The sequence below is a fragment of the Oncorhynchus mykiss genome, chromosome 28 (genome assembly GCF_057628025.1).
Source record: "Oncorhynchus mykiss isolate SJ-2025 chromosome 28, ASM5762802v1, whole genome shotgun sequence".
Classification (NCBI taxonomy): domain Eukaryota; kingdom Metazoa; phylum Chordata; class Actinopteri; order Salmoniformes; family Salmonidae; genus Oncorhynchus; species Oncorhynchus mykiss.
Genome location: NC_143049.1, coordinates 35,664,699 through 35,689,064, shown reverse-complemented (window position 1 = coordinate 35,689,064; position 24,366 = coordinate 35,664,699). Strand labels below are relative to the sequence as shown.

At 40.0% G+C, this 24,366-nt stretch overlaps 2 protein-coding genes and 1 long non-coding RNA gene across 18 annotated transcripts in view; 1 reads left to right on the top strand and 2 right to left on the bottom strand.

The window, feature by feature from the left end:
• LOC110509073 (abl interactor 1) overlaps positions 1-11,592 on the bottom strand; it is a 46,240-nt gene extending 34,648 nt beyond the window's left edge. For all 8 annotated transcript variants that reach the window (XM_036966160.2, XM_036966162.2, XM_090225213.1 and 5 more), the window contains exon 1: positions 10,955-11,592. In XM_036966160.2, the coding sequence (XP_036822055.1) occupies positions 10,955-11,071 (117 nt within the window). In that variant the 5' untranslated portion in view covers positions 11,072-11,592. The remainder of the gene's footprint in view (positions 1-10,954) is intronic.
• A 31-nt stretch (positions 11,593-11,623) lies between these two features.
• Positions 11,624-23,409, top strand: LOC110509075 (acyl-CoA-binding domain-containing protein 5). 7 transcript variants are annotated; one of them, XM_090225210.1, is made up of 13 exons: positions 11,624-11,736; positions 12,082-12,190; positions 12,910-13,033; positions 13,928-14,000; positions 14,171-14,318; positions 16,432-16,758; positions 17,157-17,378; positions 18,994-19,064; positions 19,229-19,400; positions 19,702-19,907; positions 20,048-20,101; positions 21,778-21,887; positions 22,185-23,409. In XM_090225210.1, the coding sequence occupies exons 2-13, from the start codon at positions 12,121-12,123 to the stop codon at positions 22,195-22,197; spliced, it is 1,590 nt and encodes a 529-aa protein (XP_090081336.1). In that variant the 5' UTR covers positions 11,624-11,736; positions 12,082-12,120; the 3' UTR covers positions 22,198-23,409. The 7 variants fall into 7 exon arrangements, 4 of the variants coding, with proteins under 4 accessions (XP_090081336.1, XP_090081338.1, XP_036822547.1 ...); XR_016492792.1 differs by having other exon boundaries at positions 11,631-11,736; positions 12,079-12,190; positions 19,229-19,405; XM_036966652.2 differs by having other exon boundaries at positions 11,631-11,736; positions 12,079-12,190.
• LOC110509077 (uncharacterized) lies at positions 21,362-24,229 on the bottom strand. 3 transcript variants are annotated; one of them, XR_002471398.3, is made up of 3 exons: positions 24,118-24,229; positions 23,718-23,889; positions 21,362-21,870 (listed from the first exon to the last, which is right to left on the bottom strand). It is a non-coding gene; the product is annotated as an uncharacterized LOC110509077 (long non-coding RNA). The 3 variants fall into 3 exon arrangements; XR_002471397.3 differs by having other exon boundaries at positions 23,718-23,910; positions 24,118-24,220; XR_016492795.1 differs by having other exon boundaries at positions 24,088-24,193.
• Positions 24,230-24,366: the final 137 nt, after the last annotated feature.

Genomic DNA, 24,366 nt, shown 5'->3' with positions numbered 1-24,366 from the left:
CAAAGAAATAGGTACTCCTATATGCTTAATTTAGAGTAATTAATGTAACTTTAGTTGTTCTACAAACACTGGGCTATATGTTTTGATTTTTAATTCATTGTAAGGCTGCACTCTTATGATTATTTGAAAACATTTGCTTGAAAGGCATGAGCTCTGCTTTGTTTTTTGAGCAGGCTGTACACACTAAATCAGTCACTAATTCACAGTTTGACATGCACTTGATAATGTCTAGAATTTCATAGTGGCATCCCCTTTGTGTGGTCGTAATGCACCCTAAAGAAAATCCATGCCTTTTGTGGCCAGTGGCTGTTGTGCCCTCCTCCCTGAGTGCTGCCTGCATGCTCCAGCACGTGATCGGGTCTTTCTCACAGGCTACAAGTGAAGACAGATACATCGGGGACACAACGGCGCATGTCCTTATTCAATTCCGAGGTGCATTTTGAAGATATTGGAAGAACGGTCCACATTTACTTTTCGTTAGCCCACAAGATGAGTAGGCCTAAAGAACAACAAAAGCACTAGCCTATGTTAATCTATTATCCCCTATAGTACAAAAGTTCACCTATTCTATTCTGTGCGAGAGATAAATATTCCAAACATAGTCTGGGACAGTTGTGTGATACGATAGTTCCCAAATTAATACAACCACTAGCACCAAAAAAACTATTTTGCGCAATGTGGCTGACGCAACAGATCAGAACGTTTAGCTTAAAATGTTGATAAACTATTAGGCTATTTCTTCACATTATAAGCGCAGCAATGCGCACATGGCAGTAGGCTATAAGCGTGAATGTTCCATCAGCGTAAAACAGCATTATCAAAAATGACCGCAAATGTGATTATTCATGTAATGGATTTATTATAAAGGTGCATTTTTATGGTGAAAATGATCTTCCCCAAAAGTGAAACTCACGAGCTGCTTATATATGTAGTTAGGCTCTACGCCCCTTGTAAAGCAGATTAATGTGGTTCATTTTAAGAAGTTATTTCTCCACTTTAGTTGTGATACAAACCATATTAAAACATATAGGCCTATGGACTAGGCTACATGAGGTGTGCAACTGAATCTTGCCTTTACATATACTCAATCAGTGGTTCCCAAACTTGTTATAGTCCTGTACCCCTTCAAACATTCAACCTCCAGCTGCATACCCCCTCGAGCACCAGGGTCAGCGCACTCTCAAATGTTGTTTTTTGCCATCATTGTAAGCCTGCCACACACACACTATACGATACATTTATTAAACATAAAAATAAGTGTGAGTTTTTTTCACAACACGGCTCGTGGGAAGTGACAAAGAGCTCTTATAGGACCAGGGCACAAATAATAATATAATAATAATAATCAATAATTTTGCTCTATATTAAACCATCTTACATATAAAACCTTATTTGTTCATCGAAAATTGTGAATAACTCACCACAGGTTAATTAGAAGGGTGTTCTTGAAAGGATGAACATAACTGCAATGTTGGGTTGTATTGGAGCGAGTCTCAGTCTTAAATCATTTTCCACACACAGTCTGTGCCTGTATTTTGTTTTCATGCTAGTGAGGGCCGAGAATCCACTGTCTTAACAGCGCGATTTGCCAAGGCAGAATACTCTGAGCGCAGCCCAACCCAGAAATCTGGTAGTGGCTTTTGATTAAATAACACTTTCACTGAACCGTTTGTTGCAATGTCGATGAGGCTCTCTTGTTCAGACATTGGTAAGTGGACTGGAGACAGGGCATGAAAGGGATAACGAATCCAGTTGTTTGTGTCATCCGTTTCGGGAAAGTACCTGCGTAATGGCACACCCAACTCATTCAGGTGAGTCGCTATATCACATTTGACATTGTCCGCAAGCTTGAGTTCATTTGCACACAAAAAATCATACAATGATGGAAAGACCTGTGTGTTGTCCTTGTTAATGCAGACAGAGAAAAGCTCCAACTTCTTAATCATAGCCTTAATTTTGTCTCGCACATTTAATATAGTTGCGGAGTGTCCCTGTAATCCTAGATTCAGATCATTCAGGCGAGAAAAAACATCACCCAGATAGGCCAGTCGTGTGAGAAACTCGTCATCGCGGAAGTGGTCAGACAAGTGAACATTTTGGTCAGTAAAGAAAACTTTAAGCTCGTCTCTCAATTCCAAAAAACTTGTCAATACTTTCCCCCTTGATAACCAGCACACTTCTGTATGTTGTAAAAGCGTTACATGGTCGCTGCCCATATCATGGCATAGTGCAGAAAATACACAAGAGCTCAGGGGCCTTGCTTTAACAAAGTTAACCATTTTCACTGTAGTGTTCAAAACGTCTTTCAAGCTGTCAGGCATTCCCTTGGCAGCAAGAGCCTCTTTGTGGATGCTGCAGTGTACCCAAGTGCCGTCGGTAGCAACTGCTTGCACGTGCGTTACCACTCCACTATGTTTCCCTGTCATGGCTTTTGCGCCATCAGTACAGATAGCAACATGAGCAGCAGCTATGTTTGGCTACATACGGACCATCAGTGGAATTCCTGGGAGAGAGTAACGTTTAATGTGATTGACGAGGCTACCTGTATTTGACATTGTGTTGTTATTTCGCTGAACACTAGATGGTTGAATTTTATTTTTGGCAGTGAAACGAGGCTACTCAGGCAAGAGAAAAAAACTCACCCAAATGTATAGCCCCGTTGGAAAATATAAATGAAAAAATAAATAAAATGTCAAGAAAAAAACACATAAAAAATAAAAAATAAAATTAATCGCATTGCGCGTACACCAGTTTGGAAATACCTGTAGTAAATAATATATGTGCAAAATCTATTTTCCTTTAGAATGGACCATTATCATGCACCTGAATCGAAATAGGGGCAGCGGGGAAAATACATGTCATCTATGCACTTAAATCCAATACAACACATCACTGAGTAGCACTATCCATATTTTCAAGCATGGTGGTGGCTGCATCATGTTATGGGTATGCTTGTAATTGTTAAGGACTGGAGAGTTTATCAGGATAAAAAAAAGAAACGGAATGGAGCTAAGCACAGGAAAAATCCTAGAGGAAAACCTGGTTCAGTCTGCTTTCCACCAGACACTGGGAGATTAATTCACCTTTCAGCAGGACAATAATCTACAACACAAGGGCAAATCTACACTGGAGTTGCTTACCAATAAGACCGTGTACGTTCCTGAGTGGCCACGTTACAGTTTTGACTTAAATCTGCTTTAAAATCTATGGCAAGACTTGAAAATGGTTGTCTAGCAAAGATCAACAACAAATTTGACATAGTTTGAAGAATTTTGAAAATATGCACAATCCATGTGTGAGAAGCTCTTAGAGACTTACTCAGAAAGACTCACAGCTGTAATCGCTGCCAAGGGTGATTCTAACATGTATTGAATACTTATGTGAATACTTATGTAAATAAGATATTTCTGTATTTCATTTTCAATACATTTGCAAAAATATCTTAAAACATGCTTTTAACTTATGTGTAGATGGGTAAAAAAAAAAGAAGAAGATTTATTCCATTTTGAATTCAGACTGTAACACAACCAAATGTGGAATAAGTCGAACGGTATGAATACTTTCTGAAGGCATCGTACATCAACACTTGATCACCGGAGGAAAGCAAGTAAAACCACAACAAAACACTCCCTACTGTAGTTAATATTGTAATTCTAAGATAAAAAAATATTCTCCAGGGGACACGATTGTTTGAAGTTGTTTGTCAACTGAAGTAAATTCATGATAGTGATCACTGCAAATATCAAGATCTTTTTTAAATTTGAGCCAGTTTGCTAAAGCAGGAAAATAATCCAGCAGCAACAAGAAACAAGAAATTTGAAATATTATTTGAAATATAATGGAATATAATGGACATTTTTTGTAGGGGTCGATAACATTTTTTTAGGGCAAAATGGAAATGCCAAAAAAAAGTGGAAATTACAAACTTTAGAAGGCTTTTTATACCTTGAATACACTGCAACTTTGCATTTCCTGCTGTGTAGGAAAAGTCTCAGCAACAAAATAGTGATCAAATTAAGATCCTACATCTGTAAGTGATAGTACATTACAACACAAGACTGCTTATCTGAATCCAAGGCAAAGGGGAAATTGACAGGGAAAACTATCCCACTCAACACATTTGACCCCCTTTACTCCATCTCCTTCAAATCCTGTAGACTAATAGTTGTATCAGTGATCCTCTGCATAGCTGGTGACAGTTTAATCACCCAATGGTGTGTACAATACTCACTGACCTGTGGTGTTCATTTCTCATCTAATTTTCCACTAATTACATGTGTAGCTTCCGAAACAGGTCGCCTGAACATGATGAGAGGATGATGTCTATTAAGGGGTCAATCAAACACAATTAAGAGAGTAGGCATGAATTATGACAACCTAGAACCTGAGGGTAACTGAGGACATGCTCAAACATAAGTAGGTGATTGGTTGAGAACTGCCATTGAGAGAACTGACCCTGAAGTATACACTGAGTATACTAATCATTAGGAACACCTTCCTATAATTGAGTTGCACCCCCCCCCCTTGCCGTCAGAACAGCCTCACTTCTTTGTGCCATGGACTCAACAAGGTGTAGAAAGCGTTCCACAGGGATGCTGGCCCATGATTACTCCAATGCCTCTCACAGTTGTGCCAAGTTGGCTGGATGTCCTTTGGGTGGTGGACAATTCTTGATACAATTTTCCAGAGGAAGGCAGATCTCCATACCCTCCTCTGTTGGCTTGTGACCTGGATTCACTCGGTCGAGACAGGATCTGGTATCAGTGATTCACTCGCTCTAGACAGGATCTGGTATCAGTGATTCACTCGGTCTAGACAGGACCTGGCATCAGTGATTCACTCCTAGAAAAGACCAGGTATCAGTGATTCACTCCTTCTAGAAAGGATCTGGTATCAGTGATTCACTCCATCTATACAGAACCTGGTATCCGTGGTTCACATCTCCATATACACTGAGTATACCAAACATTAAGAACACCTTCCTGATATTGAGTTGTGCCTCCCTCCCCTTTTTTTACCCTCAGAACAGCCACAATTCTTTGTGGCGTGGACTCTACAAGGTGCCGAAAGCATTCCACAGGGATGCTGGCCCATGTTGACTCAATGCTTCCCACAGTTGTGTCAAGTTGGCTTGATGTCCTTTGGGTGGTGGACCATTCTTGATACACATGGACAAATTTGAGTGTGAAAATCCCAGCAGCGTTGCAGTTATTGACACAAACCGGTGCGCCTGGCACCTACCACCATACCCCGTTCAAAAACGTTTAAATATTTTTTCTTGCCCATTCACCCTCTGAATGGCACACATACACAATCCATGCCTCAAGTGTCTCAATACTTAAAAATCATTCTTTACCCTGCCTCCTCCCCTTCCTCTGCACTGATTGAAGTGGATTTAACAAGTGACATCAATAAGGGATCATAGCTTTCACCGGGATTCACCTGGTCAGCCTATGTCAGGGAAAGAGCAGGTGTTCTTAATGTTTTGTCCACTCAGTACAGGCCAAACCAGATAACCTATTAAAGCTATGAGTCAGTACAGGCCAAACCAGATAACCTATTAAAGCTATGAGTCAGTACAGGCCAAACCAGATAACCTATTAAAGCTATGAGTCAGTACAGGCCAAACCAGATAACCTATTAAAGCTATGAGTCAGTACAGGCCAAACCTGATAACCTATTAAAGCTATGAGTCAGTACAGGCCAAACCAGATAACCTATTAAAGCTATGAGTCAGTACAGCTCAAATCAGATAGCCTGTTAAAGCTATGAGTCAGTACTAGAGGTCGACCGATTATGATTTTTCAACGCCGATACCGATTATTAGAGGACCAAAAAAGCCGATACCGATTAATCGGACAATTTTAAAAAATGTATTTGTAATAATGATAATTACAACAATACTGAATGAACACTTATTTTAACTTAATTAAATACATCAATAAAATCAATTTAGCCTCAAGTAAATAATGAAACATGTTCAATTTGGTTTAAATAATCCAAAAACAAAGTGTTGGAGAAGAAAGTAAAAGTGCAATATGTGCCATGTAAGAAAGCTAACGTTTCAGTTCCTTGCTCAGAACATGAGAACATATGAAAGCTGGACTAGTTAACTGTAAGGTTGCAAAATTGGATCCCCCGAGCTGACAAGGTGAAAATCTGTCGTTCTGCCCCTGTTCGAGGCAGTTAACCCACCGTTCCTAGGCCGTCATTGAAAATAAGAATGTGTTCTTAACTGACTTGCCTAGTTAAATAAAGGTATAAAAAAATATCGGCAAATCGGTGCCCAAAATACAGATTTCCGATTGTTATGAAAACTTGAAATCGGCCCCAATTAATCAGCCATTCCTGTCTCAGCCTCCAGTATTTATGCTGCAGTAGTTTATGTGTCGGGGGGCTAGGGTCAGTTTGTTATATCTGGAGTACTTCTCCTGTCCTATTCGGTGACCTGTGTGAATCTAAGTGTGCGTTCTCTAATTCTCTCCTTCTCTCTTTCTTTCTCTCTCTCGGAGGACCTGAGCCCTAGGACCATGCCCCAGGACAACCTGACATGATGACTCCTTGCTGTCCCCAGTCCACCTGGCCGTGCTGCTGCTCCAGTTTCAACTGTTCTGCCTTATTATTATTCGACCATGCTGGTCATTTATGAACATTTGAACATCTTGGCCATGTTCTGTTATAATCTCCACCCGGCACAGCCAGAAGAGGACTGGCCATCCCACATATGCTCTCTCTAATTCTCTCTTTCTTTCTCTCTCTCGGAGGACCTGAGCCCTAGGACCATGCCCCAGGAATACCTGACATGATGACTCCTTGCTGTCCCCAGTCCACCTGATCGTGCTGCTGCCCCAGTTTAAACTGTTCTGCCTTATTATTATTCGACCATGCTGGTCATTTATGAACATTTGAACATCTTGGCCATGTTCTGTTATAATCTCCACCCGGCACAGCCAGAAGAGGACTGGCCACCCCACATAGCCTGGTTCCTCTCTAGGTTTCTTCCTAGGTTTTGGCCTTTCTAGGGAGTTTTTCCTAGCCACCGTGCTTCTACACCTGCATTGCTTGCTGTTTGGGGTTTTAGGCTGGGTTTCTGTACAGCACTTTGAGATATCAGCTGATGTACGAAGGGCTATATAAATACATTTGATTTGATTTGATTTAAAGTCATGGGGAGAATCTCAATTGCATACTCCTCACATCCTCTCTCCTCTCGCCTCATTCTCAAAACCCATTGGATGAGAAAGCCTGAGGTCCCTCCCTTCTGACCTTCTGCTCTAACCATATGAATATTATCCAAAATGCATCAGAATCTCTCATGGCTTCACGTTAAAAACAAATTACTATCCAGTCTTCTGATTTTCTTTAGGAATGTTATATATATTTTTTGAAACACAGTATTTTTCAGGCCAGTTAGTACATGCTAGCAACACGCATAACCACCAAACCAGACAGGCAAATTCAGGGCAGCTAAGACAACCCAAGCCAAGGACAAATCGACTTAAATCTACAGTTTTATATAGAGCCATAGCTGAATGGAACTCTTTACCAATCCATATTGCTCAGGCAAAAAGTAAATCCACCTTCAAGAAAAAAATAAAATAACATCTCATGTGACAGACCATATGACTGGACAGGAAATAGAAAGAACATCTAATGAGACAGACCATATGACTGGACAGGAAATAGAAAGAACATCTAATGTGATAGACCATATGACTGGACAGGAAATAGAAAGAACATCTAATGAGACAGACCATATGACTGGACAGGAAATAGAAAGAACATCTAATGAGACAGACCATATGACTGGACAGGAAATAGAAAGAACATCTAATGAGACAGACCATATGACTGGACAGGAAATAGAAAGAACATCTAATGAGACAGACCATATGACTGGACAGGAAATAGAAAGAACATCTAATGTGACAGACCATATGACTGGACAGGAAATAGAAAGAACATCTAATGTGATAGACCATATGACTGGACAGGAAATAGAAAGAACATCTAATGTGATAGACCATATGACTGGACAGGAAATAGACAGAACATCTAATGTGACAGACCATATGACTAGACAGGAAATAGACAGAACATCTAATGTGACAGACCATATGACTGGACAGGAAATAGAAAGAACATCTAGTGTGATAGACCATATGACTGGACAGGAAATAGAAAGAACATCTAATGTGATAGACCATATGACTGGACAGGAAATAGACAGAACATCTAATGAGATAGACCATATGACTGGACAGGAAATAGAAAGAACATCTAATGTGACAGACCATATGACTGGACAGGAAATAGAAAGCATCAACTGAATGTTAAATGTGTTTCCTGTCAGGTATTTTAATTATCTGTATTGTCTACCTGTTGAATGTTTGTGAAGTCTTGATTGTGGTTGTTTGTAATGTCTTGTTAATTGGTGTTGGACCCCAGGAAGATTAGCTAGGGTTACGGCGTGAGCTAATGGGGATCCTAATAAAAATGACAAAATTCCTCCAATGGGGTTTGAGATTCTCCTAGGGTAGACAACAGAGTGGGACAATTCCCACAGGATCAAGCTAATTGCAGTGGTTTAAAAATGTCCCCTGGAAGGAAACCACGGTAATAATGCTCTCCAATCAGTCATACACCTGATTAATGCTCAGAAGCTGAACCACCTTCTCTCTTTCAGTCTGCAACTGAATATGTTGATACTCTGACCTGCCCCATGCAGTCAAAATCACCCCTTTACCAAACCTAACCCTCTTTCATCAGGGTAGGTGGTACCTTACGTTGGAAAACACAACGATACTAACCTGCTTCAACTCCCCTAATCTCCAAACCCCTTTTTCTTTACCAAGACTAACCAGTCTTTTATCTTGTGATGGGAGACCCACATTATACTAACCTGGTACTTTAGAACTAGGGGCCCTACTGGTTATACTAGTTAGATAGGCCTGCTGCTACTTAATATAATAGATACTTGTGGAGGGCACGGCCTTAACACATTCATGATTCATCTATGAGTCAGTAGGATATCGTGTGAAGGGGGATTTAGGGTGGGGCCTCAGCTTTGACAAATACGGTTGCTTGTGGTTTTCCTTCCTTAACAGATAAGCTGTGTTCCATTGATCTCTTGGACATTTACTATGAGAAACCAGAGATTATTAGTTTGAGGCCTACAAGCTTGACTTGAAGCTGGATGACGTAAAACTAGATGTTTAAATTAAGTCGTTTGCCTGTCATTACGGATTAGGCTTTTGATGTGTCCTTTTATGATTTGGTTATAAAGGTGCTATAGCAAGCCTCATGACCTGTAGTGTTCCCCAATGGCATCACTAATGAGCTATGCAACTGCACCGCTGGGTTCATCTGGATTCTACAATATGACGTAACCGGTGGCCCCATTGGTTGCTCCTTACATCACCAGCTGTTCTGTGAGAGTCATCGTCAGAGCCTCAACAAAACGGCATTTCTGATCCTGCCGCCATTTTGTATTTTTATATTTCACATTTTTGGACCAGTTGACAGTAAAAGGTTAGGCCAGGTGTGTGTAAACAATGGCAGCATGTTCTTAATCCAATACACAGACAATAATCCAGATTATTAAAATGTAATCCATTTGTCTGGGAGAGAGGAACAAAAAAATCTATGGAGTAAAGTAATATTACATTCTCAGGGACACTCGTGGAGCACAAATCAAATGTGCAAGTCACGTTTGAGTCTGAAATGTGCTTTATGCCATTTACAATCCATTGCCACAATGTCAATCTGATAGACAGTGATAACGCGAATGTCTAGCAACCCAAAGGTTGCGTTTTCGAATCTCATCACAGAAAACTTTCGCATTTTCATTAATTAGCAATTTTGTAAAAACGTAGCGGTTTTTAGCTACTTTGCAACTACCTAGCATGTTAGCTAACCCTTCCCCTAACCTTAACCCTTCAACCTAGATCCTAACCCTTCCCCTAACCTTAACGCTTTAACCTAGATCCTAACCTTAACCCTAATCCTTCCCCTAACCTTAACGCTTTAACCTAGATCCTAACCTTAACCCTAACCCTTCCCCTAACCTTAACGCTTTAACCTAGATCCTAACCTTAACCCTAATCCTTCCCCTAACCTTAACGCTTTAACCTAGATCCTAACCTTAACGCTTTAACCTAGATCCTAACCTTAACCCTAACCCTTCCCCTAACCTTAACGCTTTCACCTAACTTCTAAACCTAACCTTAACCCCTAGAAAGAAAGCATGCTCAATCGGCAGAGTTGATATCTGCACTTATAAACCCAGGGTCGTTATGTTTTCGCAAATTCGTAACATATTGTATAATTGCAATTCGTAACATATTGTACAAATTGCATTTCATAACCTATTGTCTAATTGCAATTCATAACCTATTGTACAAATTGTAATTCGTAGCATATCATACGAATTGTAAATCGTAGCATATCTTACGAAACGTAAACTACTAATCGATGGGTTCCGCAATTTACGTGTACTATGTTACGTCTACCACTGAGTCCTGGTTGTATAATAATGAAACGAATAAAAACCATTTGGCCTATTCGATAGCCTACCTATCAAAGAGAATGCAGTCAATGACAAGACTTGGTCATATCAACGACACACCCTCTGAATAGTCTCCATTAGCTTTGTAAATTGATATTAAATGGCTGGTGAATAATGGTCGCAAGAGTGGTCAACCACCCGAACAGTGCTCTTATATGAAAATAGAGCTCGAGATGGTAACCAGTTTTAAGCATATAATGATTAGGTCGCCTTTTTATTTATTTTTTTACATTGCCAAAAGCCTATTTCGTGATTTAGATATCTGTCTATCGGTCTGGGAGAAACATTTCCTGTCCCCGGTTTCACTCAGTTCTTGAACATTAGGCTACAAATCCAACGAATTCCGCATGTAATACAAAATTTTATCAGCGATGTATTTTTCCTTACCTGTACATAATTGTTTTCACAGTATTCTGCAACCCTCGATAGATTTTGGTAGCTTTCCACAAGCGCTCGTTTACCGGCCGGAATTTCTTCCTCTAGCAACATTTGTAGTTCTGCCATCTTACATCCCTCTGCATTTCTCTCCTCCCTTTCCTTTCAATGAGGCAAAGCGATGCTGCTTTTGGTGTGGTGAGAAAGGGGCTCCCCCGCCTGGTATTGTGGCACTTCTGGCCTCGATTTTATCACTGTTACATTTGACCGCGCTCTGGACTCGTTGTCAACTGTGATTGGTTCAAATACTACATCGATTAGTTGTGGATCAATTGATTTTGAGTGCGATTGTGGCTTGTTGAACCCAGAGCTGATGAAGAGCGATGGGGTCTAGTGGCAGAAGGTAGCCAGTGTACCACTGATGGCTCGCCGATTTTGCTGCAATCTATATGCTATATTTTAACATTTTGTCCTCGCTCATGTGTATCTAATGTATATATGCGTTTTAAAAAGGTAGACAACATGTTGTCCCAGTCAGCACTATCTCCCATATTAAATCCCACATTAAGAGAATTGTGGGCCTTGTAGGAATCCTAAAGGAAACCCATTGGTTCATTGTGTAATTCGTGGTCAAAAGACACTACAACTCCCATGGCAACTTTGTGAATCATATGTTTCGTGGTGTTCGGTTGGACCGAATTTGAGAGATCGCTATCGGAACAGTCAGCCTGGTTGCAGCCAGTAGGCTATATGTAGACAGCAGTGGGTTTAATCCATCCAGAGTCATGCATAGGGTGAGTTTCTTAAACGTAACCTTCTATCGATTTGGTTCTTTTTTTAAAACATTTTACATTGACTCTAATTTGAACATATGGATATAAAATTCTGACAATGTTAATGCAACAACTAAATAGCTTAATAATTGCCTCAGGCGAAAATCAGATAACAAGCATTATTATGCATGTGGTTTATAGTATCCATAATACCGTACCCTTTACGAGGTCCGTGGGTATTAATTAGGCCCGTTGATTTCAATGACACATTATGAAAGCCTGTTGAGAACGTTTTCATTTTACATTATTGCTGCCATGCAACTTTGTTGTCTCAGAGGTGACCGAATGTTAAATCTCTTTAAGAAGTGACGATTCTCCGCCTGTCATCCTGGTTGTGACAAAGCAATGGAACAAGACGAGCTCGAGACCCGATTTGATGCCGCAGTGCGAGTAATACGGAGTTTACCCGAAGATGGTAGGCTAATTATCCACTAATAACTACACTAGCCTATACATCAAATCGGCCACTGTACTGTGGGCCATGTCCTGCGACCGAGTGGCCTATTTAGCAGTAAGCCTAGCTTGTGTAGCCTATGTCTGAATGAGCACCATTAGAGCTCACTGTGTTGCCACCGTTTTAATTTGGTACCTGCTTGATAGAGGTGATTGGCCTATATTCTCTGTGTCTTAGATATCGCCTGTTTTGGTTGGCTCTTAAAAGGCACACTGTAAGAAGTTCTGCTGTTCTAAAATTATATAACTGCCTTATCAGCTTAATTGTTTTACTGTTTAATACAGTTATATTAGGCTACTCCTACATTGTTTATGTTTGTGTTGTCATATGATTGAGTGTTTGTAAACAAACAGCCAATTTCATGTCAATCTCATGGACAGTCAGTCCTTGCATAGCTCTGTAGTAGGCAGAGTAGCCGATAAACTGTTGAAATTACAGATTGTGTCTTTAGAGCTGAAGATGAGCAGATTCAACCATTAAAGCGTTGAATTTAAAATAGAAGTCTATTTATACCTTCTGAGGACACACATTTGTATTGTCAGTTGCAGTGAGCTCATGGTAATTGCTGCATTGACTATCGGTTGCAAATGTAACAATAATTCAAAGTATCATGTAAATCGTCAAACTTCCTGAATTATCTTCTTTGTTCCCCTCTCCTATCCTTATTTGCTCTCCTATAGGTCCATATCAGCCGGCGGATGGCATGATGCTCATGTTTTATAGTTACTACAAGCAGGCTGCGCTGGGGCCATGTAATATTCCTAGACCCACAGGATACTGGGACACTGCAGGCAAAGCCAAGTGGTAAATTCTGTTTAAGGACTGGGTCGTGTTCATTAGCGCACACTGTAGCAAAATGTTTCGCAACAGAAAACCTGAAAATGTGTGTTTCTTATTGGACACGTTAAGATGGTATAGAACCTCCCCGCTTCACTCCGTTTTGGATCGCTTTCTTCCATTTTGTGCCTACTGAACACGACCCTGGTGAAGGGTGTTGTTCTAGCAATATCAAATATCAAATCAGATGAAAGATGATGATGTTATAAAAATAAAAATACTGCATGCCTTCAGTACTGAGACATGTACGAGATATGCCAGCATAGAGCAAGAGCACTTCTGAAACCCTTTGAAATGTTGCAGAAGAATGGCCCAGCGAGGCTAAGACCAATGAAAAGTCGAAAAATGGGTTGTGTTTTTACCTCGAGGTTAAAGGTTTCGCGATTAAGGAATATCCCTGAATCATTTGGACTGGGATATTATGGATATGCTTAAGCCACAAAGCAGAATAAGCATATTTATTCTATAGTGCATGGAATATGAGTCATTCAATCAAACTACCCACTGAAACATGTGTAATATACCATACTACCATCTCATCGCTGCACAATAACAGATTTATTAGCCACAAAAATGCATTTCAACTATTAAAACCTGCTAATTTGCTGTATGATCAGACCAAATTCTGAGAGATTTTATTTCAAATATCTGATATTGTGTTTACAATAGTTTCTTCCTGGTTATCTCAAGGCCCTATGTAAAAATGCATATCTTGCATGGGGGGTCCATATGGATTCATAATGAAATCCCTACTCTGGAAAAAAAGTATGTTGTTAAGTCTTGTCTCCACATTATTGAGGTTATGCAGCATGTCTTTTCTCACCTGAGTTCATATGAGACACAAACGTTGTTTGTTGCCAGGGACGCATGGAACTCACTGGGGAACATGTCGAAGGAGGAAGCCATGCAAGCATACGTCAATGACATTCAGCTGGTAAGCATTTTTACTACGGCATCTTGAATAAATAAAAGAAGAGGAAGCGACTGCATGCATGTACTATTGTTTTACCCTGCAGGCAGATACATTTCTGTTTCGTTAAATTGATGAAACCACATTTACTCTATATTGAAACACCAATATATTAACAATCACATTTCTGGAAGATTCTGGAGACTCTTCCAGTCACAGAGGAGGTGTCTGATCTGCTGGAGGCTCTCGGGGGGTATTTCTTCGAAGAAGTGGAGGGAGGAGTGGAGGAAGAGAAGGAAGAGGACAAGAGGGCCTACAGCAGGCCTTTCGCAGCAGCTGCAGGTGCCTGGTCAAAAATGGATGCTGTTTTGAACACTGCAGAACTACACACCTCAGTTTGACTGAACACAACAATACGATAACCCCAACACATCTAGGAGTACAATTGTTCAATGGTTTATGTGTTTATTGATTATTAATTAACCCCTCTCATAGTCTATAAATAGTCACTAAAGAGTCAATAAATTCACACAGAAGGAGATTGTTCCACCTCAAGGAGGGTTTAGCTCTGAGGAAGATTGATCTCTTGCTTATGGTAACCTTTCCTTGCTGTTAGCAGAGAAGGCCTTTGGACTAATATTTCATAGTCGCCTTTTTGTCTTTTTGCTCAGTGGAAATGCAGATGCAAAAGGGGTATATCCACAAACCAAAGATGGAAGGCAAGTGTTTGTGTGGTAGTGTTGATCCTAAACTCCATTCCCCAAGGGTCCACAGTGAACTCATGTCAGTCATCCTCACCTTGTAATCAGCAATCAGTTCTGATGAAGGAAGAGAGATGATGAGTGGACTGTTGTCTATGGCAACAATTAAAGGGATAGTTGATCCAAATTACCCATTTACCTCATATTATGGAAAACTAGACAGTAATCTATGGACCCAAGAATCGGTGATATATGATATGAGTTTGTCTACTTACAGTAGCTATAGTTTAGCATTAGCATAATTGATTGCATGGTGCAAGCAGGACTCCTGTTAGCCTGCGCTAAACAGCAAACCTAAAGGTATCCATCCATAAGTTGACTTCAATTTGACATTTTGGTGAACTATCCCTTTAAGGAAATAAGTGCAAAGATGTTGAAGGCTGGATGAGTAGAGAACTTCATGTTGTTGTGTTTTGTGGCGTGGTTGATTGGTTGTTTTATCTTTGAAAGTGCCTGGTATTGTCTCAATAGTAGAAAAGTCTGTTGCTAATAAATAGCAGCCTGTTGGTGTTAGCTGTGTAGTTGTGTAACTTGTGCTGAGCTTTGTGAATGGTGGTTGTGATGCATAGAATGCTAAATGTTGTGGCAATGTAGATGCAGTCGGTGTTATCTAGAGTAGATACAGTAGGTGTCATCTAGAGTAGATGCAGTCGGTGTTACCTAGAGTAGACACAGTCGGTGTTATCTAGAGTAGATACAGTCGGTGTTATCTAGAGTAGATACAGTCGGTGTTATCTAGTGTAGATACAGTCGGTGTTATCTAGAGTAGATACAGTCGGTGTTATCTAGAGTAGATACAGTTGTTATCTAGTGTAGATACAGTAGGTGTTATCTAGTGTAGATGCAGTCGGTGTTACCTAGAGTAGACACAGTCGGTGTTATCTAGAGTAGATACAGTCGGTGTTATCTAGAGTAGATACAGTCGGTGTTATCTAGAGTAGATACAGTCGGTGTTATCTAGAGTAGAAAGAGTCGGTGTTATCTAGAGTAGATACAGTCGGTGTTATCTAGAGTAGATACAGTCGTTATCTAGAGTAGATACAGTCGGTGTTACCTAGAGTAGATACAGTCGGTGTTACCTAGAGTAGATACAGTCGGTGTTACCTAGAGTAGATACAGTCGGTGTTACCTAGAGTAGATACAGTCGTTATCTAGTGTAGATACAGTCGGTGTTACCTAGAGTAGATACAGTCGTTATCTAGAGTAGATACAGTCGTTATCTAGAGTAGATACAGTCGTTATCTAGTGTAGATACAGTCGGTGTTACTTAGAGTAGATACAGTCGTTATCTAGAGTAGATACAGTCGTTATCTAGTGTAGATACAGTCAGTGTTACCTAGAGTAGATACAGTCGTTATCTAGTGTAGATACAGTCGGTGTTACCTAGAGTAGATACAGTCGGTGTTATCTAGAGTAGATACAGTCGTTATCTAGAGTAGATACAGTCGGTGTTATCTAGAGTAGATACAGTCGGTGTTACCTAGAGTAGATACAGTCGGTGTTATCTAGAGTAGATACAGTAGGTGTTATCTAGAGTAGATACAGTAGGTGTTATCTAGAGTAGATACAGTCGTTATCTAGAGTAGATACAGTCGTTATCTAGTGTAGATGCAGTCGGTGTTATCTAGAGTAGCTCATTATAATTCTAAAGAGGTTATAATAAGGTGTCTTGTACATTTTATTGCACTGCTCAGGCTTTGGGAGTCTGGAAATCTGGAAGGATATTCAAACCAAAGTCCCAGAAAGCAAAATAAATGGCATGACTATGACTGACAAGGAGGAAAGCAAAAGCACTGATAAGGAGAAGGAGGAGGAGAAAGTGGACAGTGATGAGGAGGAGGAAGAGGAGAAGGAGGAGGAGAAAGTGGACAGTGATGAGGAGAAGGAGGAGGAGAAAGTGGACAGTGATGAGGAGGAGGAAGAGGAGAAAGTGGACAGTGATGAGGAAGAGGAGAAGGAGGAGGAGAAAGTGGACAGTGATGAGGAGGAAGATGCAGATGATGAAGCGGAGGAGGAGAGAGGTACCACAAATTGTACATATCATATTTTGAGCTGTTTCTCTACACAACAACTTAGTTATGAATACTATGTAGCATAACGTATTAACAAGCCAAACATGGTCATACTTACGACAGTGCTTTAACTATGGGTAGCTATAAAGCAGTTCAAGTGGAAGATGAGGACTGAATTTGACATGGTTCTGTATGTTACCTTAAAAGAGACTTCAGGACTTTTATTTCTGAGATAAAATCTCCCTAGGCCGTGGTTACATCAGTTTGTCACAATTTAAACCATAACCTCTCTATATCACTGAAACAAAGGACCGGGAGGACCATTGTTATGTCAGTGTTGTGTCATGTCAGGTTTATAACTATAATATGCTTATTAACATGACACTAATTGTCATACTGTCCGTCAGGGAGGAAGTCCCCAGGCCCTGACATGAATCTGCTCAGGGTGAAGGACCGCAGGTGGAGGTCTGAGGTCAGCTCGTCCAACGGCAGTGTGGAGCCCAGCGTCTCCTCCATGACCAATGGGACACAGAGCTCCCTCAACAGTGAGGTGGAGGAAGAGGAACTGGCCTACTCCAAAGATCCCCTACCGGAGAACCGCTACAGGCATCTGAACAGACACCTCAGTGGTAAGCACCACCTCCAGTAGGTGGGTTAGTTAGTAGGACCCAACTGTAGGTACTGTATTTGAGAGCACCTGTAGGAGAGACCAAACTAGGGCTGTGGCGGTCATGACATTTTGTCAGCCGGTAATTGTCATGCAATTAACTGCTGGTCTCACAGTAATTGTCAGTTAATTAACATAAACACATTTAGCATCTCCTGGCTTCCACACATAGCCTTCTAGCCACTGATGCAGACCTTTGGAACATTCTTCCCCTGAACAAGGCTGTTAACCCACTGTGCAACTCTAATGAGGATTTGAATAAAGTCTGAACTACACTGTAATAAAACATGAGCTCTGCTCTGTTTCTTACGCAGGTTGTACACACTTCATCAGTCTCTCATTCACAATTTGACAAGCACTTGACAATATTCTCACCCATCAGACTATTGTTACTTTAATCTGATCTTTACATATAGCCTACTAATATACAGTACCAGTCAAAAGTTTGGACACACCTATTCATTCAAGGGTTTTATTTTATTTTTTACTATTTTCTACATTGTAGAATAATAGTGAAGACATCAAAACTATGAAATAACACATGAATGCGCACTGCACATATTTACTATTTATCATTGTTGGGTCAGTGCTACTTTAAAGATTATTTTTGGACAATCATTTCCTCCTCCAGTTTAGATGGACGTCATATTCTATTTGTGTCTCCCCCTCATAGGCCTATTTTAGCGTAGTATTTATTGATATGTTTGTCAGTGTCAGCAGCAGTGGAGATTTTAGCATGTAAATCCTTGTGGGGAGAAATATATATATGTGGACGCAGCAAAGCCACTACTGAACACAACACTAAAGAATACATTAATTGCACATTTTGGAGCTGTCTTACTCAAGAAAACAAAAAACACACCACTATTTGTTTTATTACATTGTATTAATTACATATGTATTAATGCCAAAATAACATGCAAAACAGGAAAGACCCAATATGGGGCTTACCTTTATTTAACTAGGCAAGTCAGTTAAGAACAAATTATTGTTTTCAATGTGTTATTATAAAGGTGAATTTTTATGGTTAAATAGATCTTCCTTAAGCTTGAAACTCACACGCCGCCTATGAATGCCAGGTAGGCTACACCGGTTGTAAAGCAGATTAAATAAGCTTCATTTTAAGAATTGAGCGATAAATATAGCAGGACGAGAGAGCTGGGATTCTCTTTTTTCAATAATGGCCTCTGTTTTCACACGCGATTGCGCTATGACTGGGCTTAAAAGAACACATTTCACTCTGTAGGCTCTCCAACCGTGTTCCAGGGGTCTACCCCCTGTCGACAGCACCCGCAACCCAAAACATCTTCCCGTGGGAAGTGCTTTCATTAAGCATGGATCTATCCAGGGGTAAACTGCTCAGGCCCTCAAGTTCCGCAGTCCTGCTGGTTTTCATTTCTTCGTGTTACTGATTGGCTGTAGAGAACACACCAGGTAGAATCAGTCCCTAGTAAAAAAGGAAATATGCAGGTCTGTGGTCATCAAGGACTGGATCTGTACACTTAATATATGCAGATCAATGCTTGCCGTGTCAATAACCTGACAATGATGTGTTGTGCTTCGTCCCCTCCACACAGAGCGTCTTCGAGTCAACGACTCGGACAATGAGGAATTCTGTGATTCAATGGAACATTTAGCCATGGAGGAGGTGAGAAGTTCTCTCTTAAGAAATGTGGTGTGTTTGCTCCAGTAAATCAGAACTCGCTCCCGCCCTTCTATTTATTGGATTGGTTTGCGTTTTGGGTAATGACAATGCAAAAGGGGCGCTCCCATTGGCCATCTCTGCATGATTATGATTGGTTGTCTTCACAGGAATCGGGAATACCCAGGGTACACTCCTCCGGGACAAGGGCAAGTCAAGCTAAGAGGAGGAGTCTTCAGGGAGAGACCCTGGATGAGGACCTGAGTCTCCAGGAAGACTCCCCTCACAGGGAGGGGCTTCATACAGAACGACGTGACAGTTGCTGGTCAATGAGTGGAATAGGTGGGGTCTGTATGGTCTTACTGTTTAAAATAAATCATGAAAAAAAGTATAAATCAATAGCATTTGATCCCTTGATTGACTTGAAACCTTTTTTATGTGCTTCTGTGCTTTTATTCATAAAGCGTCTCAGAGTTGAAGTGTTATCGAGGATCAGCTCCACCCGGTCCATGTTTTATGTTCTAAAAGGCCAAACTGATCCTAGATCAGCACTTCTACTCCGAGACGCATGTGATGTTTTGTAACTACAGGCCATGACGTCCATAGAGTGATGCTGGCTCACTGCCCATTGTTTGTGGTATAGGTTCCAGGTCATCGGGGCTAGGTTGCGGGTCACAGATTTTTACCAGTGGAAATGCTGCAGAGGGCTGGGTTATGCAGATCAGGACTGAGGCTGTTGCCAGTGGTAACCTTAACGAGCACATCGCCATGGCGCTGACCAGGCTGCAGGAGGACATGGCTAACGTGCTTCAGAGGCTTAACACTCTGGAGGCCCTGACCACATTACAGGTGAGACCCCGGTCTAAAAACCATAGAGATAAAACAGTACTTTTTATTTTTATAAAACTGTGTCACAATACAGTCTAAAATGATATCTGAATCATAAGTGAGACCACCATAGTCTACATTTAGTGTGTGTTCATTTTCAGACTAGATCACTTTCTAAGGCTAGACAAGATGACTCCTTATCCCTGGCAAGAAAGGTATGTGCTTCTGTCTAACAATACTGAACAAAAATATAAACGCAACATACAACAATTTCAACGATTTTTCTGAATTACAGATCATGTAAGGAAATTCGGTCAATTAAAATAAATTCATTAGGTCCTACTCTATGGCTTTCACATAACTGTTGGTTGGTGGCCTACCAGTTGTGCCGGTGGCCAATAGGTCCCTGGATCGGGTCCCCGATTTGACATGGTGGGAGATCTGTTGACTTTCCCTTGGGCGGGTTGCTTGAACCTGGTTGTCCCTGTGGGTCTCTCTGGATGGGAGTCTGCTAGATGACTGAATGTGATGTAAATGTTGAACGGCTTCACTGCAGGTAGATTGTATGTTTTAATATTCTATAAAATATTATATTTTTAAACAGATATATGTGTCTGTTAGTCACAGATACCTTAAAAAAAATGGGCCTCACAATGGGCCTCTGGATCTCGTCACGGTATTTCTATGCATTGAAATTGCCATCGATAAAATGAAATTGTTTTATTTGTCCATAGTTTATGCCTGCCCATGCCATAACCACACCGCCACCATGGGGCATTCTGTTCACAAAAATGACATCAGTCATACACGTGGTCTGAGGGTGCGAGACCGGTTGTACTTACTGCCAAATTCTCTAAAACAACATTGGAGGCGGTTTATGGTAGAGAAATTAACATTCAATTATCTGACAACAGCTCTGTTGCACATTTCTGCAGTCAGCATGCCAATTTCATGCTCCCTAAAAGTTTGAGACATCTGTGGCATTGTGTTGTGTGTCAAAACTGCACATTTTAGAGTGGTATTTTATTGTCCTCCAGCACAAAGTGCATCTGTGTAATGATCAAACTGTTTAATCAGCTTCTTGATATGCCACGCCTGTCAGGTGGATAGATTATCTTGGCAAAGGAGAAATGCTCACTGACAGGGATGTAAACAAAATGGTGTATAAATGTGAGAGAAATAAGCTGTTTGTGCGTATGGAACATTTCTGGGGTCTTTTATCCCATCACTTTAAACGTTGCATTTATATTTTTTGTTCAGTGTATTAATTCCTAAAAGTCTAAGCTGACATATGTTTTAAGATTGTCATACCATGGGTCATTTAGCTATTTGATTTTGAATTTGACGTATAGGTATAAAACAAATACACATAAAATTAAAAATTTGAACAAATATTTAATTTGGCCTTTATTACTATTACCCATAGAAACGCATTGAATAACAAATGGCAAAAAAGACATTCAAAAAATAAAGCATAAGGAATAAGTTTTTATTTTTTTATTTCACCTTTATTTAACCAGGTAGGCAAGTTGAGAACAAGTTCTCATTTACAATTGCGACCTGGCCAAGATAAAGCAAAGCAGTTCGACTCACATACAACAACACAGAGTTACACATGGAGTAAAACAAACATACAGTCAATAATACAGTAGAAACAAGTCTATGTAAGGTTTTCAATCTTCTGTCTAACTATTAAATAATAGTAAAAAAAAATAGGATTCACAATGCCAGAATCATACCGTTTTTTTTTTCATTGAATATCTTAAAACGTATACACGAAAGAGGAATTGTTTAAACATGTGCAATGCTAAACAAGAGAAGTCTCTTTAACAAGAGATTTACTCTTTAATATCAGCATGGTTGAGAGAGTTGTCTTTTTTTGGTTTTCCAGAGTCCTTCGTGGTGGCCTTTGCACCTGTCTCCTACCACCGTGGTGTTTGCTACAGTCTGGCCTTTGATTTCTCATTTCCTGGTTCATATTTACCTGCAACGAAAGAGGAAGTGAGTGTACTGTGTGTTCTATACTGTATGTCATCTGTTCCCTGTGAATCAGAGCCATGTATAAATATATAGAAAATATCTCTGGTGTATGTCTTTACTGTAGAGGTGCTTATATTTTCAATTGTTCTATCAGTGTTCTATCAGTGTTCTATCTATGACATAGGTATCCTAACCTTGTGCAGAATATGTGCACCTTTAGGTTCAGGGACGTGTACTATATATGTTATCAGTTTGTCACATTGATCAAAACAAATCAGGTCATTATACTAATGTGTTGTTCAACGTTTCTCTTTTCAGAAAGATAAGCTGAGGATCGAGTGTTGTTATTCAAGCAAGCCAAACTCGAGGGAGAATTGCCTCTACTTTTGTATAGAAATTGTACTTTTCATTTAAATTCTCTAAATGGCACTGTTTGGCACTGGACACCAGCTGTAATTGTACAGAGAGGTGATTTGTAATACATAATTCACAATTAATTTTTTATTTAAACATTGTCTGGATTTACGGGCACAATACAAGGTTTGCTTACCACTTGAAAAATGTGTAATATTATTTTGATACCCCACTAATGCCATACAATATTGTAACTTCATGGATCGGTTTCCCGGATTCCCATTGGACTAAAAATCACTTTCAATGCGGATTCTCCATTGAAGTCCAAGAGCTGGGCTCTTATAGCTTAATATTTTCTTACCACATGACATAGTGAACCACTAACTTGCTTGATCATTTGCTCTAATTTAAAACAGGGTGCAGTGCGATATATATTACCACTTTGTCACCTAGAATTACATTATGGTTTCCGTTTCTCAAAAATAGGCAATACATGAATGTTTGTCAAATGTATACCCATAAAAGTAGTGTACATTGGCCTCCAAACAAAATGTCACAAGTTTTACATGGCACTGCCTGAGGGGGATCAAGACACAATAGATCTATTGATGTGGTGTTGAGGTCCATGAACAGAACTAGATTTTATACAGTATTTATTAACCATATTATAGTATATACTTAAGCGTACTCCTACTTGACATTGATGTTGATGAATAACCTTCCAACTAACACTAATGGATTATATATTAATATTTTATTCCCAATATAGCTAAATATTTCAGAATATTTATCAAAGAAATCCCAGAAGAACATACAACATTCATTAAACAGAGGGATGAGGAAGGTTTCTGTGTGGATCAAAGGCTGAACATTATTGTACAATATCTGCTGTCTATTATCATTTGCAATGAGCCCAAATCATTCACTTTCAGAAATAAATCCTTTAGGGTTTGTAGGAATGGTTAATTTTCCTAATCTTATGTAGAGATTGTAGGTTTTTTTCTTCCTGTGAACACATTGTGTAATTTATGAGAAATGAATGATAGAAAACAACACTATAGTGCAAAATATTGTATTTGTAGTATTTAATTCAATTACAAAGAATGTATCTTAAGTAGCCAATTGATGATTATACAATTATAACCAGAGATGCACCTGCAAGTTGCAATAAAGCCTTGTTCACACTGCAGACCTTAATGCTCAAATCAGTTTTTTATTTCTTCAAATCTGTTTTGGAATACTGACTGTCCAAACAGCAAGTTAAAAGTGACCAAATTGGATTTGTGTGATCAGACAGCAGTCATTTACTGACATGGCTATACTAGTTGTCATAGTAACCACTGGTGTGTGCGCAGTGGTGTCATTATACCTAAGTGAGTGGCAGCCTAGAGCGGTAGATTAACGAGAACGTCGTTTTCCCGACAAAAAACTGACCAAGACGCACCTCCAAGAATCACTCACATAATTCTGCCCCCAAAAACAATGAACACTTCTCACCCAGTTGCATATGAGCTATTAAGCAGAGCGCTGATGTCGCCCCTTGATAAGCAGCGCCCACTTTGCGAAAATCACAGGCCCAAAATATGTATTATGTCGATGCCCAGCACGCCTCCCCATGGTGCTGTTGGAGAGAAGCTGCGCTGCGTCTCTCCACTATGGATCCTGATAGCTGCCAAAAGGTTGAATATACCTATCGTTAGGATCGTAAGAAAATCCATACGTAAATTGTTAGGATCTTAAGAAAATAACATACATGAAACTAAATGTGAACTTTCATCTGTGAACATACAACCACCATGATACAGTTACGGACTAACATTTTAGGCTTGAACAAATCTTGTGTTGCAATTCTGACCTACAATATGACCTTTCTGAGTTTTTGGCAGTTTCATCTCACCATCAAAAAAAAAAACGTACACCAAACGGCCTGTGAGGAGTGCTACCCGAACAAGAATAACACAGTATTAAAAAAACAGAAGTCAGGGAAACCGGAAAGAGGTATCCTGCACGTTTTCAAATTAAAAGTCCCCATTCTCGAATACTCGCCAGTTGAGTTTACTTCACATTTAGGTAGCTAATGTAATGGATGTGTTTACCAGCGTAAGTCTAGACAGCACTAGCTGTAATTATGCCTACAACTATGAAG